The sequence below is a fragment of the Zalophus californianus genome, chromosome 9 (assembly GCF_009762305.2).
Source record: "Zalophus californianus isolate mZalCal1 chromosome 9, mZalCal1.pri.v2, whole genome shotgun sequence".
NCBI lineage: Eukaryota > Metazoa > Chordata > Mammalia > Carnivora > Otariidae > Zalophus > Zalophus californianus.
In genome coordinates, this window is record NC_045603.1 from 101,965,933 (window position 1) to 101,989,810 (window position 23,878).

The following is a 23,878-nucleotide window of genomic DNA, read 5'->3' on the forward strand; positions in this document are numbered from 1 at the left end:
TAAGTGAAGTCAGTTCAAGAAAAACAAATACCATATGATTTCACTCATATGCAGAAGTTAAGAATCAAAACAAATGAAGAACAAAAAAAGAAACAAAAAACCAGACTCTTAAATACAGAGAACCAACTGGTGGTTGCCAGAGGGGAGGTGGATGGGGGTTGGACATGAAATAAAGGGAATTAAGTATATTTATCTTGGTGAGCACTGAGAAATGTACAGAATTGTTGAATTATTATATTGTACACCCGAAACTAACAAAACACTGTATGTTCATTATACTTGTATTTAAAAAAAAAATAAACAACAACAACAAAAAGATCTATGAAGAAATGAATAAGTAGAGCACAGGGGATTTTTAGGGCAGTGAAACTATTCTGTATGATACTGTAATGATAGATACATGCCATTATACATTTGTCAAAACCCACAGAAAATACCCACAAAGAGTGAATCCTAATGTAAACTACAGACTTTAGTTAATAACAACATATCAATACTGGCTCATCAATTATAACAAATGTACCACACTAATGCAAAGTGTTAATGATATTGGAAAAGGGTGGGGTGGATGAGGGACTATATGGGAACTCTCTGTACTTCCATTTATTTTTCTACAAACCCAAAACTGCTCTAAAAAATAAAATCTTTAATTTTAAAAGAAAGATAGCATCAATACTGTGTTTTTAAGCTTCTGCCTTGCCAAAATAATCCCTTATCTCTGACAAGACAGAATGTCTGGATCATGTCTGTACAGCTTATTTATTCTGGATAGCCCTGTCTCCATGGCCATAAACTAACAGACTGGGGTAAACACTGATATAAGTGGAAGTAATCAAACTCTCCTGGGATTTTTAACTGGCTCTGAGAGATCTGAGATCTGAGTTCAGTATTGGTTATTTAGTTGAAGTAATTCAACTTTTATTTTACAGTTGGGGAAACTGGGGCACAGCTAAGTTCTGTGGTCCCACAATCAGTAAATGGTAGAGCCATGATCCAAACCCAGGAAATCTAGCTCCAAATTTTATACTCTCAATCACTATATGAAAGGATATTATACTTTACATTTTATTTGGGACCAAGAATACTAGGACACCTAAAGCTGATAGGTAGTTACAGCTGCCATCTCTAACTCAAACTTTCTTTTAGAAAGGACAGAGTGGAGATCTAAGAAAAAATATAGATGCATATAAACACTCCATAAACAGGTAACTTTCTGTAGGAGAAAAGACACTGCCTTTCACCCTCTTAGCATACCCTTCAACTATACCATCAACCAATGCAAAGTAATGTTTTGTTTTGTTTTTTTTTAAAGATTTATTTATTTGAGAGAGTGAGAATGAGAGAGAGAGAGTACATGAGAGGGGGGAGGGTGACAGGGAGAAGCAGGCTCCCCGCCGAGCAGGGAGCCCGATGCGGGACTCGATCCCGGGACTCCGGGATCATGACCTGAGCTGAAGGCAGTCGCTTAACCAACTGAGCCACCCAGGCGCCCCGCAAAGTAATGTTTTGTATTCCATATTTTTAGAGACCCTTTCAAAATACAACTTCTTTTTTTAAGATTTTTTATTTATTTATTTGACAGAGAGACACAGCGAGAGAGGGAACACAAGCAGGGAGAATGGGAGAGGAGAAGCAGGCTTCCCGCGGAGCAGGGAGCCCGATGCAGGGCTCGATCATGACCTGAGCTGAAGGCAGATGCTTAACAACTGAGCCACCCAGGCATCCCAAAATACAATTTCTTTTTAAAATGTTTCCTCTAGAACTCCTGTGAAAAGCCTTAATTTCCCATATGCTTTTCAAGTGAATGCACCTGAAATTTTAATACATTTACTCCCAATCACTGAGTCATAATATTTTTGTCATATTGTGAAATTCTTCACTTCATTTCCCACTGCCAAGGAATTTTGGCATGTGTACCTATGAAATTATATACCGCATTTGTCACAAAGAAATCAGAATTTTGACAAACTACATATAAGCTATTTTCATTATTTTATATGCACATGATAAACATTTATAAATGTGAATATGGGTGTGAACTCATAATTGCTGAAAAGATGCAGATGAATCAGAGACCAGAAAAACCGAGGAAAAGGGAACAGGGAAGCATTCCTTCCCCACATGTATCCACCCCCAAGTCCCCACTTTACCCACCTCCCTGGAGTTGTTCAGCCAAGATTTACTTTAATAAATATCAGACCTTTACTAACACCATTGAAGAGATTCCTCTTTTCCCCCAAATATAGTACCTGGTCTTTGTTTCTTGAGGCTTCCTTCTGTTTTTTTCCTGACCAATTCTTTCAATGAACAACATCATTCTGAATTTTGCCCCTTTCTATGGGATGTCAGATGATAAAATATCAAAAAGAAAGAGCATTGCAAGACTGCACTATATTTACAAGAATCCTAAAATTGAATTTATTTTTTTTTATAAAGATTTTATTTATTTATTTCAGAGAAAGAGAGATGAGAGATAGAGAGCACGAGAGGGAAGAGGGTCAGAGGGAGAAGCAGACTCCCCGCTGAGCAGGGAGCCCGATGTGGGACTCAATCCCGGGACTCCAGGATCATGACCTGAGCCGAAGGCAGTCGCTTAACCAACTGAGCCACCCAGGCACCCTAAAATTGAATTTAAAAACCAGTGAAATTCAGTTAGTGAAGCCGACCATAATGCTCATGACTCCTGCGAAGTTTCTTCTGGCGCTGACGTGGACACATAATACAATCCCTCTCTACAGAGCAGAGTGAATAATCATTCTTGTTTCCTGCTACCTCAATTCTATTTTATTTTTAAACAACCCACCCTTCCTTGTGAATTGTTTTGTTATGGAAAGATAAAAAAGCCACTACATTGACAGATTAAACAGAAAGGACAAGAACAATTTACTTAAACATATAAATTGCTTTCTTTAAACCATAGTCAAACCAGTGATTGCTCAACATGTTGAGCAATGAATGGCAGAATGGACTTCTGCCACTCAAAGTCCAGAAGATAAAAATCTATCCTCTTCCGGCAGGCATCTTTGCCTATCAATACCCTAACTTTAGGCCTCCCTTCCATAAACATACTCTGTGCAAACAATCTTAACTTCTCTACATTTTCCTTCCCTAACAAAGGGGATAATTATAATGATCTCATAAAACATCTAAGAATGAAAGTAAAGTCAATCAACTTTACAGAGGAATAGTTTCAAGGACAGCCTCTGGATCCAGATTCCCTGGCTTTTTAATATCCCAGATCCTTTACTTTCTCTCTCAGACAAGTTATTAAACTCTGCCCACCATGCACAACATAACGATAATAATATCTCATATGACCATATAAGATTTGAACAAATTAAGAAGATGATTAAAATAGTGTCAGGTACATAGAAAGCACACATTAAATCCGTATGGTTTACTGAATCTCTACTTTGTCTATGTGTTATGTAAGAGTTTGAGATATAGGTACTGCTCAAAATAGCTTATATTTAATGACACGAACATTAATAAATGTTAAAGAAAATCTTTGTGTCAAAATAAAATGGTCTACTACTACTTATAAAATAATAATGGGGACTCAATACATTCAAGCAACTACAAATAAAATGTGCGGCCTCTGGTAGTATAATTCATCAAAGAGGAGGCAGTGATTTTTACAGTAAAACTTCCATAAGGAATTATCAGAAATAGTGTCAATGAAGTAAGAAAAAAAAAGTAACAAACACAAGTCCCACTCTTTCCCTCTCTCCACTCTAACCTTCCAATAGCTCCTAGGGTTTCATTATATCTTTACCCTCAACAAATAAGAAGTTCAATTATGTACAATCATCACATATTTGTTCTAACATTAGGGTTTTTTTTTAAGATTTTATTTATTTATTTGAGGGAGAGAGAATGAGAGAGAGAGAGAGCACATGAAAGGGGGGAGGGTCAGAGGGAGAAGCAGACTCCCTGCTGAGCAGGGAGCCTGATACGGGGACTCGATCCTGGGACTCCAGGATCATGACCTGAGCCGAAGGCAGTCGCTTAACCAACTGAGCCACCCAGGTGCCCACTCTAACATTAGTTTTTGAAATGTTAAAAATACGTTGGTATGAAATATAAAATTTCTGATCACTAACGAATGCAACTTACACTCTTAGAGAAACTCTTTAGGCCAGTTTATACTCTTTATTGACTTATGATTTCCCAACTTTAGCCAACTGTCCAGTATGATTATAAACTTTTTTTTTTTTTTGAGAGAGAGAGGGTGAGAGAATCTTAAGCAGGCCTCACAGCCAGTGGGGAGCCCAAAGCAGGCTGTCGCAGAGCCTGACATACAGGTCTCAATCTCACAACCCTGAGAGCATGACCTGAAATCAAGAGTTGGTCTCTTAACCAACCGAGCCACCCAGGCGGCCCATATGATTACAAACTTTATATGACTCTGTAGCACTGTTTGTAATAACAAGATAGTACACTCTAATGTTCATCAATAGGGACTGAGACCATATCCATACAGTGGAATACCATGCCGCTGTTTAAAAAAAACCACTGATATGAATAAAATATAGAAATATAGAGATATTGATTTGGAACAATTTCCAAGATGTTTTACTAATTGAAAAAAGGCAAGGTGCCGATAATTGGGGAGTATTTACCACCATTTATGAAAGAAAAAAATATATACATATCTTTCATCTGCAATGCAGAGTATCTTTGGAAGGATCCACAGTAAGCTGATATCAGTGTTGCCTTCAGGGAGGAAAACTAAATAGGCAGGGGAAAGGGAGGCATTTTTACTTTTCATTATGTACTGTTTCAATCCTTTTGAATTTTGTACCTATGAAGGGCTGGTCACCTGAAAGATCAAACCATGATAAGATACTTGGAATTTTCAGCCCTGCTCCTCATTCTCTTGAAAAGGGAGGGCTGAAAATGATTGATAATTCCTATCTGATGAAGCCTCCATTAAATCCCACAAATGGAGAGCTTGGAGAGCTTCCAGGTTGGCAAACACAACCACACCAGGAGGGTGAGATACCCCAATTCCATTGGGATGGAAGTTCCTTGCTTGGGACCCTCCCAGGCCTTGCCCTATGTATCTCTTCATCTGGCTGTTCTTCCACATCCTTTATCATATCCCTTAATAAGCTGGTAAACATTAAGTGTTCCCCTGAGTTCTGTGAGCTGCTCTAGCAAATTAATTGAACCCAAGGAGGGGATTTTTGGAACCTACCGTCTATAGTCAGTTGGTCAGAAGTACAGGTGATAACAGCTTGTGAATGACGTCTGAAGCAGGGGAGGGGCAGTCTTGTAGGACCAAGCCCTTAACCTGTGGGATCCGAAACTATCTTGGTAGATAGTGTCAGAATTCAGTTGAATTGTAGGACACCCAAGTGGTGTCAGAGAGAATTGCTTGTTGTGGGGAAAAAACCCCACACATTTGGGGACCAGAAATGTCAGAAGTGAAGTGTTCTGTGTGAGAAGTTAAGGAGAGACACAGGGAAGAAACACATAGCAGGAAAGGAACACACAGTAGGAAAGGGACTGGGTTTTCCCTCATCTAGAAAGGAAAAAGCTGAGTTTTTTCACAACAGTACCATGTAAAGACATTTAAAATATACATATTAAAAGTCAACTTCTTAGCCCACTAAATATAACTAAGAATAAAACAATTTGAAACTATAAATGGTTGAAATCAATATAGAAGCCAGCAATGTTCTGCTATGTATTAATCAACCCAATGTCTCAGTTATAAGCACACTTATCTGATCTCCACTAATTGCTACATGTGCTCAAAGTATCTCGAAGGCTTAGTACATGTGCTGCCGACCCAAGCACTTGAAAGCTCTTAAATGGCTGCATTTTATTTTATTTTTTTAAGATTTTATTTATTTATTTGACAGAGAGAGACACAGCGAGAGAGGGAACACAAGCAGGGGGAGTGGGAGACGGAGAAGCAGGCTTCCCGCGGAGCAGGGAGCCCCATGCCTACCAATCCCAGGACCCTGGGATCATGACCTGAGCCAAAGGAAGATGCTTAACAACTGAGCCACCCAGGCGCCCCTAATGGCTGCATTTTAAAATGAGATAAAAGAGACTGTCGATTTTGTTGTTTATTTTTTAGAATTTTTAAAAAGATTTTATTCATTTGAGAAAGAAAGAGAGAGAGAGTGGGCAAGCACAAGCAAGGGGGAGGGACAGAAGGAGAAGGAGACTCCCCGCTGAGCAGGGAGCTGGATGAGGGGCTTGATCCCAGGACCCTGAGATCATGATCTGAGCCAAAGGCAGACACCCAACCGACTGAGACACCCAGGCACCCCTTTTATTTTTATTTCTTAAGTAATCTCTTACCCAATGTGGGTAAGACCAAGACCAAGAGTTGCATGCTCTACCAACTGGGCCAACCAGGCGGCCCTAAATTTTTTTTTTTTTTTAAGTAAGCTCTATGCCTAATGTGGGTCTTGAATTCACAACCCTGAGAATTTCTGTTGGTTATTTTTCAACTAGAAATCAAAACTGATGCCATTATCCCGGTTAGCAACATGAACCCCCAGAACACCCACAGGAGCAACTTGCTCAGTTTTAGGAAGACAGTTGACACTTTTAGGAGGGATCTATTAAGGGGTATGTGCATACTTTTGATTAGAGTGCAAGCTTGTGGGTAATGAAGCAAAATGTATCCACGTCAGTGTCTTATATAGGGCGTTTCTGCTATAAGCTGTGGTATCAGGAGATGCACTCTAAGCTTAAGCTTCTCTGGGGCTTCTCTTGCTTTCACTACCATAGAGCAGTTGCCAAAACAGTGCCTCTGATAAGCTAAGCAACATGCATAGTCATTTCTTTTATGACTCTTGAGACAAACCTCTAACACTCAAAAGAAAAGCAAAATTACAAAAGAAACTTAACGAACATCAGTACTTTCTAACATTACTCAGCATTGTTCATGGCACGTGATGCCTAGAACATGGAAGATGTGAAACAAACGTTTGATAAACAAATGAATTTTAAAGTTAGATGAAAAAAAGTCCTTTGACTTATGCCTTAAAGAAATATTTTAATTCATCATCTCTTACTTTTGGACTTTCCAAAGTAGGTAAAAATTAGATATTACTGTCTCCATCTTATAGTTGTATGGCTATGGAAAATAATAAAGAAACTGATAAAAGATCACTGCCTAACTATGAGAAATAATTTGAACAAAAGTTACTGTAAACCAAAAATCATTTTTCAAAGAAAAAACTTTATTTTTTTTATTTATTTGAGAGAGAGAGAGAATGAGAGATAGCACGAGAGGGAAGAGGGTCAGAGGGAGAAGCAGACTCCCTGCTGAGCAGGGAGCCCGATGCGGGACTCGATCCCGGGACTCCAGGATCATGACCTGAGCCGAAGGCAGTCGCTCAACCAACTGAGCCACCCAGGCGCCCAAACAACTTTATTTTTAATTTAAAACTGTGGATGTACCTTTCACAGTTAATAAAATAGTACCTACCCTATCAGCATACGCATTACCAGAGATGACAGAGACTTCTGCTCTGTTCTTTGATTTTCTCCTTTATTTCCTCTGTCAGTTATGAGCTTAAGCGGGACAATGTTTCACACTATACAATAGTGTCATTTCTGTTACATAGCTGACCTTCAGTTCTGTTGGCCAAGATTAGTCAGTCTGAGATCATCACTCCATATCAGAAAAGCTGGAAGCAGTGATTTTCAAATACATTCTTAAATTTGAACTTAATGTACTGATAATTCTCTTACCAAACCACATTTGAGAGACAACAATGATTAATCTTAGCACTTCCAAGGTGGTACATCTTCCCATCACACATTTAATTATATTTTGCTAACTACAACTCTTATACCTGTCAATCAAAATTTCTTTTATTATATACTTCTGGAACAGTTTTTGTGGCAATCCTTTATCATAATTGCCAGTAAACATCTTGGACTCCACAAACAATATGCTTTATTTAATCTGTAAAGAACATAAGAATGTCACCTACATAACCTTGGCTACCTTTGTTCCTACTTTCATATGTCAATTTTCTTTTAGCTGCTGAATTTTGCATTAGTTGGCTTTATATTCTTTGTCTCAATGACCAGCTTAAAGTGACTCTAATCCAAATTGCAGGTAGCCCCTCAATTTTGCCCTCATCTTTATCACCTGTAAATATTTACTAAGTGCCTACTATGTACTCAATCTGTACATATAATGGATTGAGCAACAAGAATGAATGGTAATTGCTTCACTTTAAAAATGGGCATTCAGGGTGCCTGGGTGGCTCAGTTGGTTAAGCGACTGCCTTCGGCTCAGGTCATGATCCTGGGGTCCCGGGATCGAGTCCCGCATCAGGCTCCCTGCTGAGCAGGGAGTCTGCTTCTCCCTCTGATCCCACCCCCTTCTCATGTACTCTCTCTATCTCATTCTCTCTCTCAAATAAATAAATAAAATATATAAAAATGGGCATTCACAGTCTGCTGAAGAAAAAGTTTATAACCTTTTTGGAGGGAAATTTAGCAGCCCCTACTAAAATTAAACTCTGCATCCCCAAACATACAAAGTTTACAGAATACTAGGCCAAATATATAAAGATACATGTAACGAGGATGCTATTTTTCATTGTTTTCAATAGAACCCCCCCAAGATAATATTAATGTCTGTCAACAGGCGAGCAACTAATAACATACATTTATGAAAATAATACTTTGTGGTCATTAAAAAGAATAAGGTAGATCTAGAGGTACTAAGTTGGAAAGTAGTCTATGACACTTCAGTTTTAAAAAATAGGTTCAAAATAGTTTTATCAACAAATGGTTCTGGATATCCACATGCAAAAAGGATGAATTTGGACACTTACAGCATACACCAAATGAATCAAAGGCCTAAATATAAGAGCTAAAACTTTAAAAACCTTAGAAGAACACATCCGACTAAATTTTGTGAACTTGGACTAGGCAATGATTGCTTAGGTACAACACCAAAAACAAAAGAGATAAAAAGAAAAATTAATAAATTGGACTATATCAAAATAAAATACATTTGCACTTCAAAAGACACCATCAAGAAAGTGAAAAGGCAATCCACTGACAGAGATAATATCTATAAATCATTTATCTGATAGGGAATTGTATCCAGAATACCTATAAAGAACTCTTACCACTAACTAATAAAAAGACAACCCAATTTAAAAACAGGCAAAGTAAATGAACAGATATTTCTCTAAAAATATAGGAATGGGGGCGCCTGGGTGGCTCAGTTGGTTAAGTGACTGCCTTTGGCTCAGGTCATGATTCTGGAGTCCCTGGATCGAGTCCCGCACTGGGCTCCCTGCTCGGCAGGGAGTCTGCTTCTCCCTCTGACCCTCCCCCCCTCATGTGCGCGCTCTCTCTCTCTCTCTCATTCTCTCTGTCTCAAATAAATCTTTAAAAAAAATAAAAATAAAAATATAAGAATGATCGATAAGCACATAAAAAAGCTCAATTAATCATCATTAAGGGAACGCAAATCAAAAGCACAATGAGATGCTATTTCACATCCATGAGGAGGGCTATAATCAAAAAGATAGACAATAACAAGTGATGGCGAGGATGTAGAGAAACGAACCCCAACACCTGGCTGCGGGGAATGTAAAATGTTGCAGCCATTTTGGAAAACAAGTCTGCTAATTCCTGAAGTTGTAAAACAGAGTTACCATATGACCCAACAACTCCACTTAGGTATATATGCAAAAGAAATGAAAATATATGTGCACACAAAGACTTGGACACTAATGTTCATAGCAACGTTATTCAAAATAGCCAAAAAGTGGAACAACTCAGCATGCTAAACTGCACCATTAACCACATATACTCCAATGGTCAGCACACTCCGGAATTTCACACTATGATATTTCAATAAGTCTGCCGAGTGTCTTTTCACAGTCAGAATCCCAGTTCATTTGGTATTTTCAGGTAGCAGAATTTCTAAGCCAGTGAGTGGATTCTGAAGAAACCCATGGGAGGAGTTGATTAGTTACATAGTGAAAAGGAGTCATCAGATTTCACTGTCTGAACTGATTCTGGTGTCAGGTAGGTGGGGCAATAGCTATTAATAAAGTAATTTTCTCTAAGTCAATTGACAAATAGATTCACCTTGTCCCAATCCCAAATGTCAGTACTGGAAGGCTGTGTTTTTACATGTACTGAGCCACCAAGAGCACCTGTGGCTAGAACAAAACACTGCTTCTGGGAAAAGGCACATGAAGATCAAATTAGAACTGCGAGAAAAGACTCCTTTGAAACCTATCCTTCCTCATCTGAGGACAAATGTTAGTATTCTAGGCTCAGCCGTCTCTTACTTGAATGACTGCCACAATTCTGGAACTAACATAATTGAAGCTAGGGAATGAAAATCCATTTCCTAAGAGGCCCATTTAGTGGGCCCATTTCTTTCCTTCAGAAAGAAGGGAGAATTGTTTGGGGGGAGAGAGGCAATGAGAAGGAAAAGTTGGTAACTGATTTAATCATTCATTTGGCCCCAAATGATGCAGCAAGAAAAATTACTTTAGAGTGAACCCCTCTTCATTTCGCATGTTCCACAGAAAACATTCTTTTGAGTGAACCAAACAGAAAGGTTATTTTAAATGTATAATTTGATTCAGAAGTCAAAGAATTCATTTCTTCTTTCTAGATTTAAAAAGGGATGTTACTCAGATCTAAGCTCATTCTACCTTTTGCCTGATTCTCCTTTCCTCACAGTTACATTTCTCTCTTCAGGAATGTTTATTCCCCTTCTATTTCTTGGATAAAGATGAAAGTGCATTTGTTTGCCTAACGATACCAAAGACATATTTCCATTCCCTTTCCATTGGATGAAATTAATAGTTGGCTAAAATGTCTGATTTCTTCAACTGCTCATCCTAAAAATAGTTAGAACGTAATCAGTATCCACTGTTATCATTTATTTGTAAAAATGGCATCCAGAATATGTGGAATAGGTATTTTGATAATACATGGTGGGGGGGGGTGTGGAAGAGGGACTAGAAGTCAAAAGCCTGGATTTTACTTCCGAATTTTACTTTTCACTGCATCATTTACTTGTCATGTGACCTTAGGTATATCACATCCTTTCTCATTTTTAACTTCCCCACCTATAAGATGGGGAAGGCCACAACACCAGCCCTGTTTTCTTCAGAGCTATGAAGCTCAAAAGAGATCAAATGAGTGACACACTATGAAGGCAGCAAAGGATACCCAAATGTAAGCCTTATCACTGATTATTTTATTTCAACAGATCTTCCCTTTTAAAACAACACAGCTTAAGACCTTTACTCAGCCAAAAAAACTCCTACTTTGGGGAGCCTGGGTGGCTCAGTCGTTAAGCATCTGCCTTCAGCTCAGGTCAAGATCCCATGTTCCTGGGATCGAGCCCCACATCGGGCTCCCTGCTCGGTGGGACGCCTGCTTCTCCCTCTCCCACTCCCCCTGCTTGTGTTCCCTCTCTCACTGTCTCTCTGTCAAATAAATAAATAAAATCTTTAAAAAAAAAAAACAAACTCTAGCTCATATGCCATTGCCATAACAAAATTACACCATGTTTCAATAGGGAAACAAGTCAATCCTCTATTAAACAGATTGCATTCTAAAACCTAAAATCAAAGGCAAACTATATACTGAAGTTTCTTCCTCAAAAGCTGAATAGCAAGATTTATTCTTCTAGAAGCCTGTCTGAAAAATACTACTTATGGTCCTATTTTCTATACTTTAATTACCACAGGAAAAAAAAACTTGCAGGAACTATAGTTCATATTCTAAAAACACCTCTTGTCAATGATGAAAGTAGATAGTAGGGTTTAGAGGATTATATTTTACCCTAAAACTCAAAATCATCAAATTTTAGGAGTGGGAAAGGAATATTTATAGATTTAACACAGTATCTTTGGAAGGTCCCCTAAGATGTCCATCAATGAATGAACAAGGTGACATGGAGACAGTAAGACATACTTTTCACTGAATATCATTTTGTATCTTTTGAAATTTGGGCCATACGCTATTAAAAAATATATATGTCATTTTATTAATTCGTTATAAATCACTGAGGGAATCCAAAGAAGCCCCCATTTTCCAAAGGAGAAAACTGAAGCCAAAAAAGTAGATGAGCTGCTCAAGATCACACTGCCAGAGAGTGAAAAAGCTGGGACTAGAACTCAGGAACACAGTGGAAGTTTCCAGCGCCTCCCACAATGCCATGTGGTAAAAAAGCAAATGCCATCTTATAAACAATAAAAGTATTACTATAATCCTCTTCAGAACCGTGGTCTTCCAGAGGTTCTGTGACTCACATGACACAGTACTCATCATTTATGTTTTCCCAGAAGTTCTAAGGCAGAGAGACAGAGATGGCAACCCTCATTATCAAGCCCTCATGGCAGGGATTAAAGTGGGTAAATAAAGACATCACATCGATCAGCATGTGGACAGGGCGTCTTCTCTCAGGCATACGTGGATCTAAGCCTTAACTGGGCCAGGAACATTTTGCAGCCTTCATTATTACTGACAGTAAGGACGTCTGAGGAGGCAGAATAAATTTAGTAGAACAAAGAGCTTACTTCTAGTGAATTGATTCGGAGGAAATAAAGCAAATAAAGCACAAGCAGAGCACAGGAAATTCTAGTTTGAAAGAAGCCAATTCTACTATTCTCAAACAGGAGAATGAAGGGAATTATCAAGGCCCCTTCTAGTCCTAAAATTCTCAAAAATGGAGAAGCAAAGCAACTTCAACTCTGCCTCTGAGTAATTCAAGCATACTTTTCCCCTTAGTAAGAACAAACGTTAGCATTTTCTTTCAATGGGCACAGATGCAGGGAAAACGGCAGAGTTTCCATAGGAAAGAACAAGCAAAGTCAGAAATAAAAACTATTCCAAAAAATGTCTGAGTCTGTCAGAAAGAAGAAAGTTTACTGCAGAGGATTATCCTCTCCTTTCCAGGTCTCTATGTAGCTTTCACATTTGGAAAAATACGTGCATGTTTGATGTTATTAGGAGCTTTCAATATCTGCCAAACATACTGCAGTCATGGATTAGTTACTCTGAATATATTTAAGCACCGGGTAAGTCTCTATTTGCCAACAATTAGTTGATCTGATGAAACATTCAAAAAAGAGAGGGACATCTGGATGGTGCAGAAGGTTAAGTGGCTGACCCTTGGTTTTGACTCCGACCATGTTGTCAGGGTCCTGGGGATCCAGGTCAGCAGGGAGTCTGCTTCAGGATTCTCTCCCTCTGCCCCTCCGCCTGCTCGCTTGCGTTCACGGGCACACACACTCTCTAAAATAAATAAATAAATAAATCCTCAAAAAAGAGAGAACGTCAGAGACGGTAACAAGCCTGGACAATACATAACCTCCAGCTATTAAAACTGCTCATATTTCTAAAGAGAAAACATAGATAAACCACAGACTAGGACTTCCTTAGTCAACTGGGTCACAAGGTCACATCACACCGAGAAATCTCTCACCATACCTTCAACTCTATCAGGGACAAAAAGCCAGAGAAAGCTCAAGGTAGGGAATCTATAATATAAAATACCTAGCTTCAACAAAGGTCCTGAGAGTGATGTTTCAAATTCCAATTTTCACTAGATATTTCAGAAATAGGAAAAATATTTGAAGTTTGTTAGTAATTTTTCCACTTCATTGAAAAGAAATCTGCCTCATGGTAAAAAGTCAAAGGAAACATGGTAAAATTCAAAGGAAAAAAAAATCACAGGAAACTTAAAAGTCAGATGTTATACTTCACATCGAAAGGTATTAATACCAAAAACTCTATCGATGTATTTCATCAAAAACATTAAGCATACAACCTGAAGCCAAAATAGGAGACATTCCACTCCTTCTCAGCAACAAACTGAGTTAAAACAGTGATACAAACTGCACTTAATATTACCTAGGGCAGGAGAAACATTTGGTGACTCACACTCTCCTTTGATGTCAGTTTTTAAATTAAAGGGCAGTTTTCTTTGGGAAGAAAGAGGGAAAAACTTTAAAATTATCCCTTTAAACTTCAGGTCCAATAAATTAAAAACCATTTTGCCTCCTGGTCTCAGTTTCAAAGTCAATCCCCCTCCCCCCAAAATCATGAGTCATATATCCAAAATCTGGTACCCAAGAAATTTATTGCCGTAAATTCATTCAATTAAGTTATTGAATGCCCACACTGAACATATACCATCTGAATTCAACGAAGACGTTGAATTTTAACTTTACATCCTCCTAGCACTTCCACAGTTATACCGGTAAACGTGGGTTATTTTTCTCTCAACTTGAAAAAAAGAAAGTGCAGTGAACAAATCTCTCAGATCGCAGCTATCACGTAAGTAAAATCTGACGAAAGGGGAAAATAGGTGTTCTCCATGCCCAACACCTCCTTGTGACGTTTTTAAATGGTTTAGAATTGTTTAAATATCTACTAATCTAAATAGACTCCTTACAGGCTACATCTTTATTTGCCACGGTAATGGAATAAAAAGCGGGGAATACTGTTGGCGTGTATGACTTCAATCCTCAGCGCCAAAGTCTGAAGCCAATGATTTCATGCCGCTCCCCCTTAACTTTTCATTAACCTAGCTAACAAGAAATTGACAGACTGAGATTTCGGATTGTTTTATTTCCCAGGCTCTCCCTCTGGCGGAGGCAGGAAAGAGGAGCGCAAACAAGGGGTATGGTACATTGCAAGTAAGACGAACAATACTAAAAAAAGAGAATTACTATAAAGGAGATAGAAGCAAAAGATTAGTTTTGCACTTTCGGCGCTCGGACTCCGTTCCAGAATTCAGCACCGCCTGCCAAAAGCAATGGCATTAGAGCAAATGATTAAATATCACCCCGAACCTTACGCTTCGACACCCCCGGGAGAGACTTCATCCACCACAGTTATGACACTGCCGGGCGGTGCGTGAGGAGCAGGACTAACACACTGTGAGTAAGCGAGGCCCACAGAGAGCAACACGAGCTCGTAACGAAAACCCCAAGAGTTTCCCAAGCAAGGACCTGAACACAAAGTCCTTGCTCTCGGTGAACGCTGCAGAGCCGCTGCCTTCTACCGCTCACCGGTAAAAAGGGGATCCTCCACCGCGGAGTGGGGGACAGAAGACTCGCCTCCTGCCGCCAAATCCGTCCCTCCCGACCCGAGCCCCCCGCCCTCTCTTCAGAGCTCCCGGAGGACCGCCACGGTCTCACTCCGTCCTTCCGCCCCGCTCGAAACGAGACCAGCCACCACCCCTCTCGGACCTGTCCCCGCGGTGTCCGAGCCGGCAGCGCGACGCCTCCATCCCCGCGGCTCAGGAAGTGGCAACCAAGTTCAGGAGCCCCAACGCCGCCGCTAGGGTGGCAAGTCTGGCAAACAGCCGAGCACCGGCCGCTAGCAACCGCACCCTGCACTGTTGCCACCGCCTATTGGTCCTCGTGCCCGCCGCTCGTCTCTCATTGGCTATTGCTGCCGCCCGGCGATGCGGGAGGGTTTCTAGGGGGCGGAGGCACCGGCAGTTAAAGGCGCCTGCGCCCGAACTCCGGTCACGAGCAAAGTAGGGCTGGGTCTGTGGAGCGAGTCTCGGGGATGGGATGGAGCGATTGGGGGGGGGGGGGGGGCGGGCGGAGGGATGTGTTCGCTACAGCTGCGTTGGCTCCCAACGGCAGGGAAGTCTCTGTTAGTCAGAGGAACGGCCCATCCCCCTAACCGCCACCCACGGAGCGGCCTCCCCCGCGTCCCCACCGTTTGTACCCAGAGACCACCCAGAGCGCTTTCCAGAGGTCTGTAATGTTAGGACTCACTCACAGACCTCTGCTGGCTCCCTCATAGTCCGGCCTCTCCCAACACCAGAGCCTTCGGGGACGCACCCTGTACCCTCTCCAGCAGTCATTAGCCGTTAAATGCATCTTTCATAGTTATCTGGTCTCACATTCCAACTGCACAAAACTCCTTCAGCCTCCCCTACTCCAGCCCAAGCTTTTTAGAGCATTGCTAGACCAATTCTACAGACTTTATTTCCCATTTACCTCTCTCTACGGGCCTATGGACGATCTTCAAACATCCATATCCCATGAAATTTGCCATCTAAATAATATACTCTCGTTTCCAATAGATCTTGTCTCCACTTCCTTTCCTGCCACCAATTTACACATATCATTGTAACCCCTACAAAACATCCTGGCAAAAGTTATCGCATGTTGTGTTTATAGCATTCGGAGGTCAGCTAGCTGTTTCCACGTTGGGTTTGCCTTTCTAAGAGGCACAGGAGTTGGCACAAGCTGAGAGCAGAGCATTGCCTTGATGTGTCAGCCTCCACTCCTTGTGTGACCCTAAACACAGTCCTTTATCTAGGCTTCAGATTCCCATCTATGAAATAAACAGAATACTCCCTGCTTGTTTAGCTCTGGCTAGACGGGACACAGAGTGGGTTCTTAAAACTGAATGGATACAGGGCGCCTGGGTGGCTCAGTCGGTTAAGCGACTGCCTTCGGCTCAGGTCATGATCCTGGAGTCCCGGGATCGAGTCCCACATCGGGCTCCCTGCTCTGCAGGGAGTCTGCTTCTCCCTCTGACCCTCTTCCCTCTCGTGCTATCTCTCATTCTCTCTCTCTCAAATAAATAAATAAAATCTTAAAAAAAAAAAAAAAAAAAAAACTGAATGGATACAGTTGAAAGAGATGCTATCTGTATTGGTGAAAGGGCAAAGGAGACAGTTTTTGCCTGGGCAGTCCTGCTCTAGTTACAGCAAGTAGTCTTCTCTGAAAAGTTCCCATATTTAATTACATACATTTCAAGAAATCATTTTCCCACCCTATTTGACATTTACAGACTTCTTTGAATGGAAATAAAAAAACAAAACACAGCAAACCTAAGTAACTTATCTATGTCCCCTTTATCGCCCCTGACCCCACTGTATTCAGTAAAACAGGGCTTGCTGCCTTTCCTCACCTTGGCCTTTTAGCAGATGAGCAAGGCTGTAGAGGCAGCAGCTCAGCTACAAAGTCACAGAGTTTGGGGCGCCTGGGTGGCTCAGATGGTTAGGCATCTGCCTTCAGCTCAGGTCATGATCCCAGGGTTCTGGGATCGAGCCCCACATCGGGCTTCCTGCTCGGCAGAAAGCCTGCTTTTCCCTCTCCCACTCCCCCTGCTTGTGTTCCTGCTCTATCTCTCTTTCTCTGTCAAATAAATAAAATCTTAAAAAAAAAAAGTCATAGAGTTTGCTTTTATTTTTCCTGTCCATCATGTCATAAAGGAAGCTGCTGCTGAGCCTGACACAGAGTTGGTACTCAAAAGTGTGGAATGAATTAGTTTGGACGAGGTGATTAAAGGATTAATTAGTAGTTTTTAAAAAACAACGAAGAAAGACCTTTTGTGGAGAAGGCAATATTGCTGCGTGATCGGTAATCAGAAGCAGGGTTCTCTAAAACCTTTCTGCAACCATTTATTTACATACATTTTAAAAGTTACTGTAAGATACTTTAAAATTTTAGACAGTTAATGTTAAGAAAAATATGAACTGTTTATGACAATAAAAATTTTTTAGGAAAAGACATCTTAAAAAGCAAATCTGGGAACTGAATTCCCTTATGACTCCAAGGTTCTAGTTAAAACATCTTTTTTTCTATTGAGGTTATTGGTATTATTTCCATTTTATTCTCCTGATGTACTCTCCTGTGAGCCAGAAAAGTACTTTAGCAACTTTATGAAAATTTCTTGAGACTGCTGGTGTCGGAGAAATCCAGTGAGTTTTTCACAAGGAACTGGTTTTTGTTCAGCTTCCCTCTCTCCCTGAGGTAAGTAAACAAGTGGCATCGTTTCCTCCATGTGACCTTGATCCCATACTTCTCCTCGGGAGTGTCTTCAACTAGAACAGGCCCAGGCTCTGGGCTCTTGGGAGTACTAGCGTGGAAGGAGCAGCTCGGAAGGCTACTTTCCCTCTGATCTGGGGGAATGGGCCCCTCCTTCACAAACGATGACTCTGGGGTCTGGATATCAGGGGGAATGAATACATAAGGTAAGTTTTGAAGCGTATGTACTGACACTTCCCCACAGCTTTGAGGACTGAGCATTGGAACTAAGGGCCTTCCGGAAATGCGCTTTTCTGATTGACCGGGGCATTCCCTGCTTAAGGGGATCCCAAGTGTGGCTGAACAGGAGGAAGACAGTGGACTGTCAAATGTTAGATGTGGGAACTTGGAGGCGGTAGATTTTCGACTTGCATGTCTTGCCTGGTTTCGATGATGACATTTCTGGTTCACAGGGAACGAGCTTTCTGCTGTCGTATCAAACTGAGGTGATACCTTAAGGATCAAAAACCAAAAAGAAGTGAGGAGAGCCACCTGCCAAGTATGAACGAACCTGAGGGAGGAAACTATATCCAAGGACCAGAATTCTAAATGGGGGCCCACTATAGTAATGGACACGAAACAAAGTATTTGTCTAATGGGATATTAAAAGAAAGGGATATGAGCTTTGGGCAATTAATTCGATCTTTCTGGCTTTCCGTTTCCTTGTGTGTAAGAAAGGGGACAATGCCTCCTTCACTTTATCATACCATACAGCTGCAACTTGTTTAACTATCTTTAAACTTTGAGGGCAAAGACCAGCAGTCTTCCTCACCTTTGATGCCCAGCACCTAGCAGAGTGCCTGGCACGAAGAAGGCCCCCAGTAGAGTGAATGCTGAGTGCAAGAATAGGGAGTGAGATCATGTATGGAAAGCAACTAGCATAAGACCTGACACATGATGAGTCCTCAATAAGTGTTCATTCCTCTTCTCATTCATGGGATTCTAACATTTCAGTTTCTTCTACAATCCCAAAGCAAGTATCATGGTTCTTCCAAGCAATCCTGAACAAGCTATATTTATTAAGCACTCTTAATAAAGTGAAGTTTATGCTTTTGTCTGGCCCTCTGGCTATACCATTTTCCTGACAGTAGCTATATTCTCTTTCTAGGGCCTTGAAACTGTCAAAATACGACATGCCATTTCTGTTGGGTTTTTTCCAGGTTCACTCTATTAAACTATAAATATAGTACCGAGCTAAATAGTTTACCTCTCAAGTGACGCTTGGGGAACAATCTCATTTTTTATTCATTCGGCCATTTATCTGGCTTCTTCACTGGGCTACCGAGTAATGAAACTTTTATACTGAACTCTTTAAGAAGAATGTGGGGAGAAAGACTCCAACTCCAACCAGCCCTTGCCTCAGCTTGAACTTAGAAAAGAAGATATCCCCGAGAAAATGGCTGATGACAGAAATACATTGCCTCTTGTCCCTGCCCCCATGAATCTTTGGAGGCCCTGGTTTAAGGGGCAGAAGAGGCAGCATTCTGCAAAGCCTAACAGAGCAAAAGTCAAAGTAAGAACACCATGGCCTACCCAGGAAGTGACGGTGTTATGGTCAATGGGCTTGCTGGGCACCTGTCTAGTGTGGGTGATGGTAAGCTGGGGAGAGCCATAATGGTGTTTGGGGCCCTCCAGTGGTGGTTCTTGGAATAGCAGCTGGGCTTTCTGGGAAGGCTGGCGGCGTTTTTTTCTGGGAGGCATCAATAGGTGAATGAAGAGCAGTTAAAATTAGTAACCACATGATGCTGGTTGTTGTCAGGTCGGGGTTCAGGCTCCGATTCCAACCCATGCCTGCAGAGAAAAAAACAAAAGCTGGGAGACAATTCTGATGATTCCGTCCCCAGCTCTTGCTCATCCTCTGCCAACCAGTTCTACTACCAACTATCACCCCTACCTCCACACTGTGGAGGGTACAGCTTCTATCCCTGCACCACCAAGTAAATACACAGTAGTTCCCGGTCAACAGCATTCATTCAATGCACTGATCGAGCACGTGTTGAGTGCCGTGCTGGGTGTTGGGAATTTAAAGATGAATAACCATTGATTCTACAATCATTTATCAAGTGCCAAGCGCTTGTAGGGACACATAAGAGAGACTGTCCCTGTCTTCAAAGTGCTGAGAGGCTAGCAGAGGGAGACAGACAATTCCGATAATGGGAAGAATGCTTCCATTCACCTCAGGGGAGGCTTTCTAGAGAGGGTGATACCTGACCTAGTACGGAAGGGATAAGGAAAGCCAGAGAGCAGAGAGAGCAAGGCACTCCAGGCTGAGGAACAGCACATACAGAGGCACGGAGACAAGACTGTGAATTCAAGTATCACAGGCTCCATGGAGCTGGACACAGCGTATTCAAAGACAAATGCAAGACCTCAGAGACTGGACCCGGTGTCAGGGTCAGGTCAGAAAAAGCAGGTGTACCATAGGTGTTTGGACTCTAGCCTAAGTAGTCACTGAAAATTTTCAAGCAGAACGATACGATAACACTTAGTTTTTTTTTTAACTTTCCCTCCATATAATTTTGAACATACACAAAAGGAGAATGAATAATATGAGCTCCCGTGTACCCATCACCCAGTTCCAACATCAGCCCATAGCCAATCAGGATACATCCACACCCTTTATCCACTTCCCCTACCCCTATATTATTATGAAGAAAAGATGAATATTCCCAGCCATTATACCATCCCCATTAATACAACATATATATATATATATATATATATATATTCCTTAATATTATCAAATATCCAGGGATGCCTGGGTAGCTCAGAGGGTTAAAGGTCTGCCTTCGGCTCAGGTCATGACCCCAGGGTCCTGGGATCGAGTCCCGAATCAGGCTCCCTGCTCAAAGGGGAGCCTGCTTCTCCCTCTGCCTGTCGCTCCCCCCTGCTTGTGCTCTCTCTTACAAATAAAAAAATATATTATCAAATATCCAGACATGTTCAAATTTTCAAGTGTTCCATAAATGTCTTAATTGGTTGTTTTTGTCTTTTAAGACAGATCCTGGCAACAATGTGGAAAGAGAGGGAGTACTCTGGAAATAGAGGGACCAGTTTTAGGAGGTTACTCTGTTACTTAAGTGAGAAATGATCAGGCCTGAATCTGGGCTGTGTTGGCGGAAATGGGAGGCAAGACACAGAAGCAGGATCAACAGGACCCGGAGTAATAAACAGGCTGAAAAAAGTGAAAAAAGTGTCCATTGACTCTAGTAACCAGATCGACTTTAATAAGAGCTTCATCAGTGGAAGGGTGGGATAGAAGTTTGCGTGCAATGGAGAGGTGCACGGGAAGTACAGCTGAGCATCCAGCGAAGTCACACAACAGGGCAGACTGGTTCCACCACATAATTCATGACTCATTTAGTCAACAGTAAAAAGTAACATACTCTGACTTATGTCACTAGGCAGTGGTGATACAGGTAAAGAAGAAAGGACAAATCATTTTTAGGGATAACAAAGGTAATACACACAGCTGTTTGTTCGTTCATTCAGCCATTCAACAAATACTGAGTGCCCGCAGTACTAGGCCCTGTTCTTGGTGCTGGAAATATATACCAGAGAACAAAATGAAATCCTTGCCCTCGTGGTGCTTATATCCTAGTTGGGAAGTGACTATGGAGAAAATCCAAACAGGATAAAGGGTTGAGCCAACTCAGTGCTCTTTTAGAGAGGGCTGTCAGGGAAGGCGACTAAAAAAGTGATATTTGAGCAAAGACCTGAAATGAAGAAAGGAGAGCAGATGAGAACCAGTTTATGTGACACAGGGCTTCACAGGCAAGGTTAAGGACTCTGGACTCAACTATTCTTAGTGTGACAGGAAGCCAAGGCAAGGCTCTGGACAGGGAAGCGACATTTCTATAATGAGAACTTTAGGCGCTCTGTGAGAACAGGTGGGTTGGGGACAGCAGGCATGGAGAAAGGAAGCAGGGCACCCAGTTAAAGGGCTGCTGCAGGAATCCAGTGGAGAGATGACAGCAGTAGCAATGCCTCCAGTCAGTGTTGACATTAGCCAGCCTCCAACAGACACGACATTGCTCAGCAGCAATCCTACTATGTTCCCTTCAACTCAATATCTGCAGATTATCTTAAGATGTTTCCACTTTCTTAAAACCTTAGAACTCCCCTTCCCTCTTAACAAATGACCTTATTTCCTACTTCACAGAGAACGCAGGAGACATCAAAGAAAATACGCTCACCTTTCAGATACCAACATACAAACCTATATCTGCATCCATTCTCTTTATGCTATAATCGCAGGTCAGTCCCGTTTGCTCGTAAAACCCTTCCCCCTGACTGTGTTTTGGAGCTTTCCTTGCTTTATACACCTTTCTTAGGCAATGATCAGCTCACACCTACAAGGGGATGACTTAAGTATTTATACACTCAGCTTAGAATTCTCTACACTCAGTACCCACATAGCCACTGCCTACTTGACAGCAACTAGATGTCTCAAATGCACCTTGAACTCATTTATTTAAAATTTTCCAGTTGACTCCAAATCTTTTTTTTTCCTTTTTAAGGTTTTATTTATTTATTTATTTATTTATTTGACAGAGTGAGAGAGAGAGAGCGCACACAAGCAGGGGGAGCAGCAGAGGGAGAGGGAGAAGCAGGCTCTCCGCTGAGCAGGGAGCCCAATGTGGGGCTCCATCCCAGGACCCCGGGATCATGACCTGAGCCGAAGGCAGACGCTTAACCGACCGAGCCACCCAGGCGCCCTCAAACTCAACATATTTAAAACTGAATTCATGATCATCTCCCCTGCACCTGCTCCACAGGTGATTATCTTCTAAGGTCCTTGCTCAGGGTATTATCCTTCATCTAGTTATGCAGCCAGAAACCCTGACATGTCCCACTTCTGTCCCCATCCAACACCACCAAGCCCTGACAATCTTACCTCTTAAGTATGTCTTCAATAATGCCCCTTTGGCCCCTCTCTCTTGGTATCTTTCTCTCCCCACCACCCTTCAAGTTTCAACAGTTCTGGTCTGGAGTATTGCAATAGCCTAAACGGGTCTACCCTAATCCACTCCAGCACCCCCTGCAGAGGAGCCTTTTAAAAATGCAAATCGGATCTTGACTCACTTCTGCTTAAAATTGTTGATTTCTAGATAAGGACCAAACTTCCTCAGTTATGGCTAAGGTCCTATTTCCTCTGGCTCCGGCTTCATCTCACACCACGCTCTATTCAGGTCCTCTCAGCTCTGACTCCTCAGATGTTCTTCAGCCTTTGCACAGCCCAATCTTCCTCCCACACAGCCTTTGCACACCTTCTTCCTTTTGCTTTGCGGGGTTCACTCCCTTCTTTACACAAAGGCATCAGACCTCAGAACAAGCTTCCTTCCAGAAAAGCCTTTCCTGACCTACCGAAGGCAAGATCTTATCGTAGATACTCAGTTATCAATGACCTCTAATTTATCCCTTCGCAGCTATAACTCTCCTTTTCCTTATTCGATTCTTCAAAAATGTCTGTGGTCTCCTCTCTTCCCGTTAGACTGTATACAGAGTAAGGAAAGAACCTCCCCTACCACTGTTATCCTAGCAGGGCCTGGCACATAGTAGGTGCTCAACAAAACGTGCCGACCAAGTTAATGAAGTATTATCATGGCGTGGAATTTTTTTTAAGAGGAAGCTTAAACAAGATGATACGCCGGTCGACTAGTCGAGGCGGCCAGACGATCGTTAGTTGGAGGGGAATGGAGTAGTTTCCCTCAAATAAGGAAGCCAAGCCAGGGAGGCTTTAGAAAGGCCGGAGGCTGGCGAGGGAGGCGGGAGGAGCGGCGCCGGGGGCGGGCTCAGGGAAGCGACCCAGAACGCGCGAGGGAGCGCAGGCCGGGGACGCCGGCCCCGAGCAGCGCCGTCTCCCCGCCGCCCCGGCCGCCGCCCGCCGCCCGCCGCGGGGGCCCCTCCTGCGCCCTCCGGGCCGCCCACGGCCGCCCCCTCCCCACGAGCCGGCCGCCGGCCCGCCTTACCCGCCCGGCGGCGTCCCGGCAGCCGCTCCCCTGGGCCGCCGCAGCGTTCGAGCCCCGAACGCGGAGACAAGGGCGGCCGCCGATTGGCGA

At 42.2% G+C, this 23,878-nt stretch overlaps 2 protein-coding genes across 6 annotated transcripts in view; both read right to left on the bottom strand.

The window, feature by feature from the left end:
* TULP3 (TUB like protein 3) overlaps positions 1-15,381 on the bottom strand; it is a 57,179-nt gene extending 41,798 nt beyond the window's left edge. The window contains exon 1 of one of the 2 annotated variants that reach the window (XM_027595165.2): positions 13,145-13,223. Coding sequence is in view for 1 of the 2 variants with exons in the window: in XM_027595164.1 (XP_027450965.1) it covers positions 15,231-15,271 (41 nt within the window). In the remaining variant the exon portion in view is untranslated. Of the gene's footprint in view, positions 1-13,144; positions 13,224-15,230 lie in introns of those variants that run through there. The other variant, XM_027595164.1, reaches the window with a different exon arrangement.
* A 1,806-nt stretch (positions 15,382-17,187) lies between these two features.
* RHNO1 (RAD9-HUS1-RAD1 interacting nuclear orphan 1) lies at positions 17,188-23,861 on the bottom strand. 4 transcript variants are annotated; one of them, XM_027593831.2, is made up of 3 exons: positions 23,789-23,861; positions 19,392-19,607; positions 17,188-18,269 (listed from the first exon to the last, which is right to left on the bottom strand). In XM_027593831.2, exons 2-3 carry the CDS (start codon positions 19,515-19,517, stop codon positions 17,670-17,672), a joined length of 726 nt encoding a protein of 241 aa, XP_027449632.2. In that variant the 5' UTR covers positions 19,518-19,607; positions 23,789-23,861; the 3' UTR covers positions 17,188-17,669. The 4 variants fall into 4 exon arrangements, with proteins under 4 accessions (XP_027449632.2, XP_027449629.2, XP_027449630.2 ...); XM_027593828.2 differs by having other exon boundaries at positions 19,350-19,607; XM_027593829.2 differs by lacking the exon at positions 23,789-23,861 and adding an exon at positions 22,902-23,564 and having other exon boundaries at positions 19,350-19,607.
* Positions 23,862-23,878: the final 17 nt, after the last annotated feature.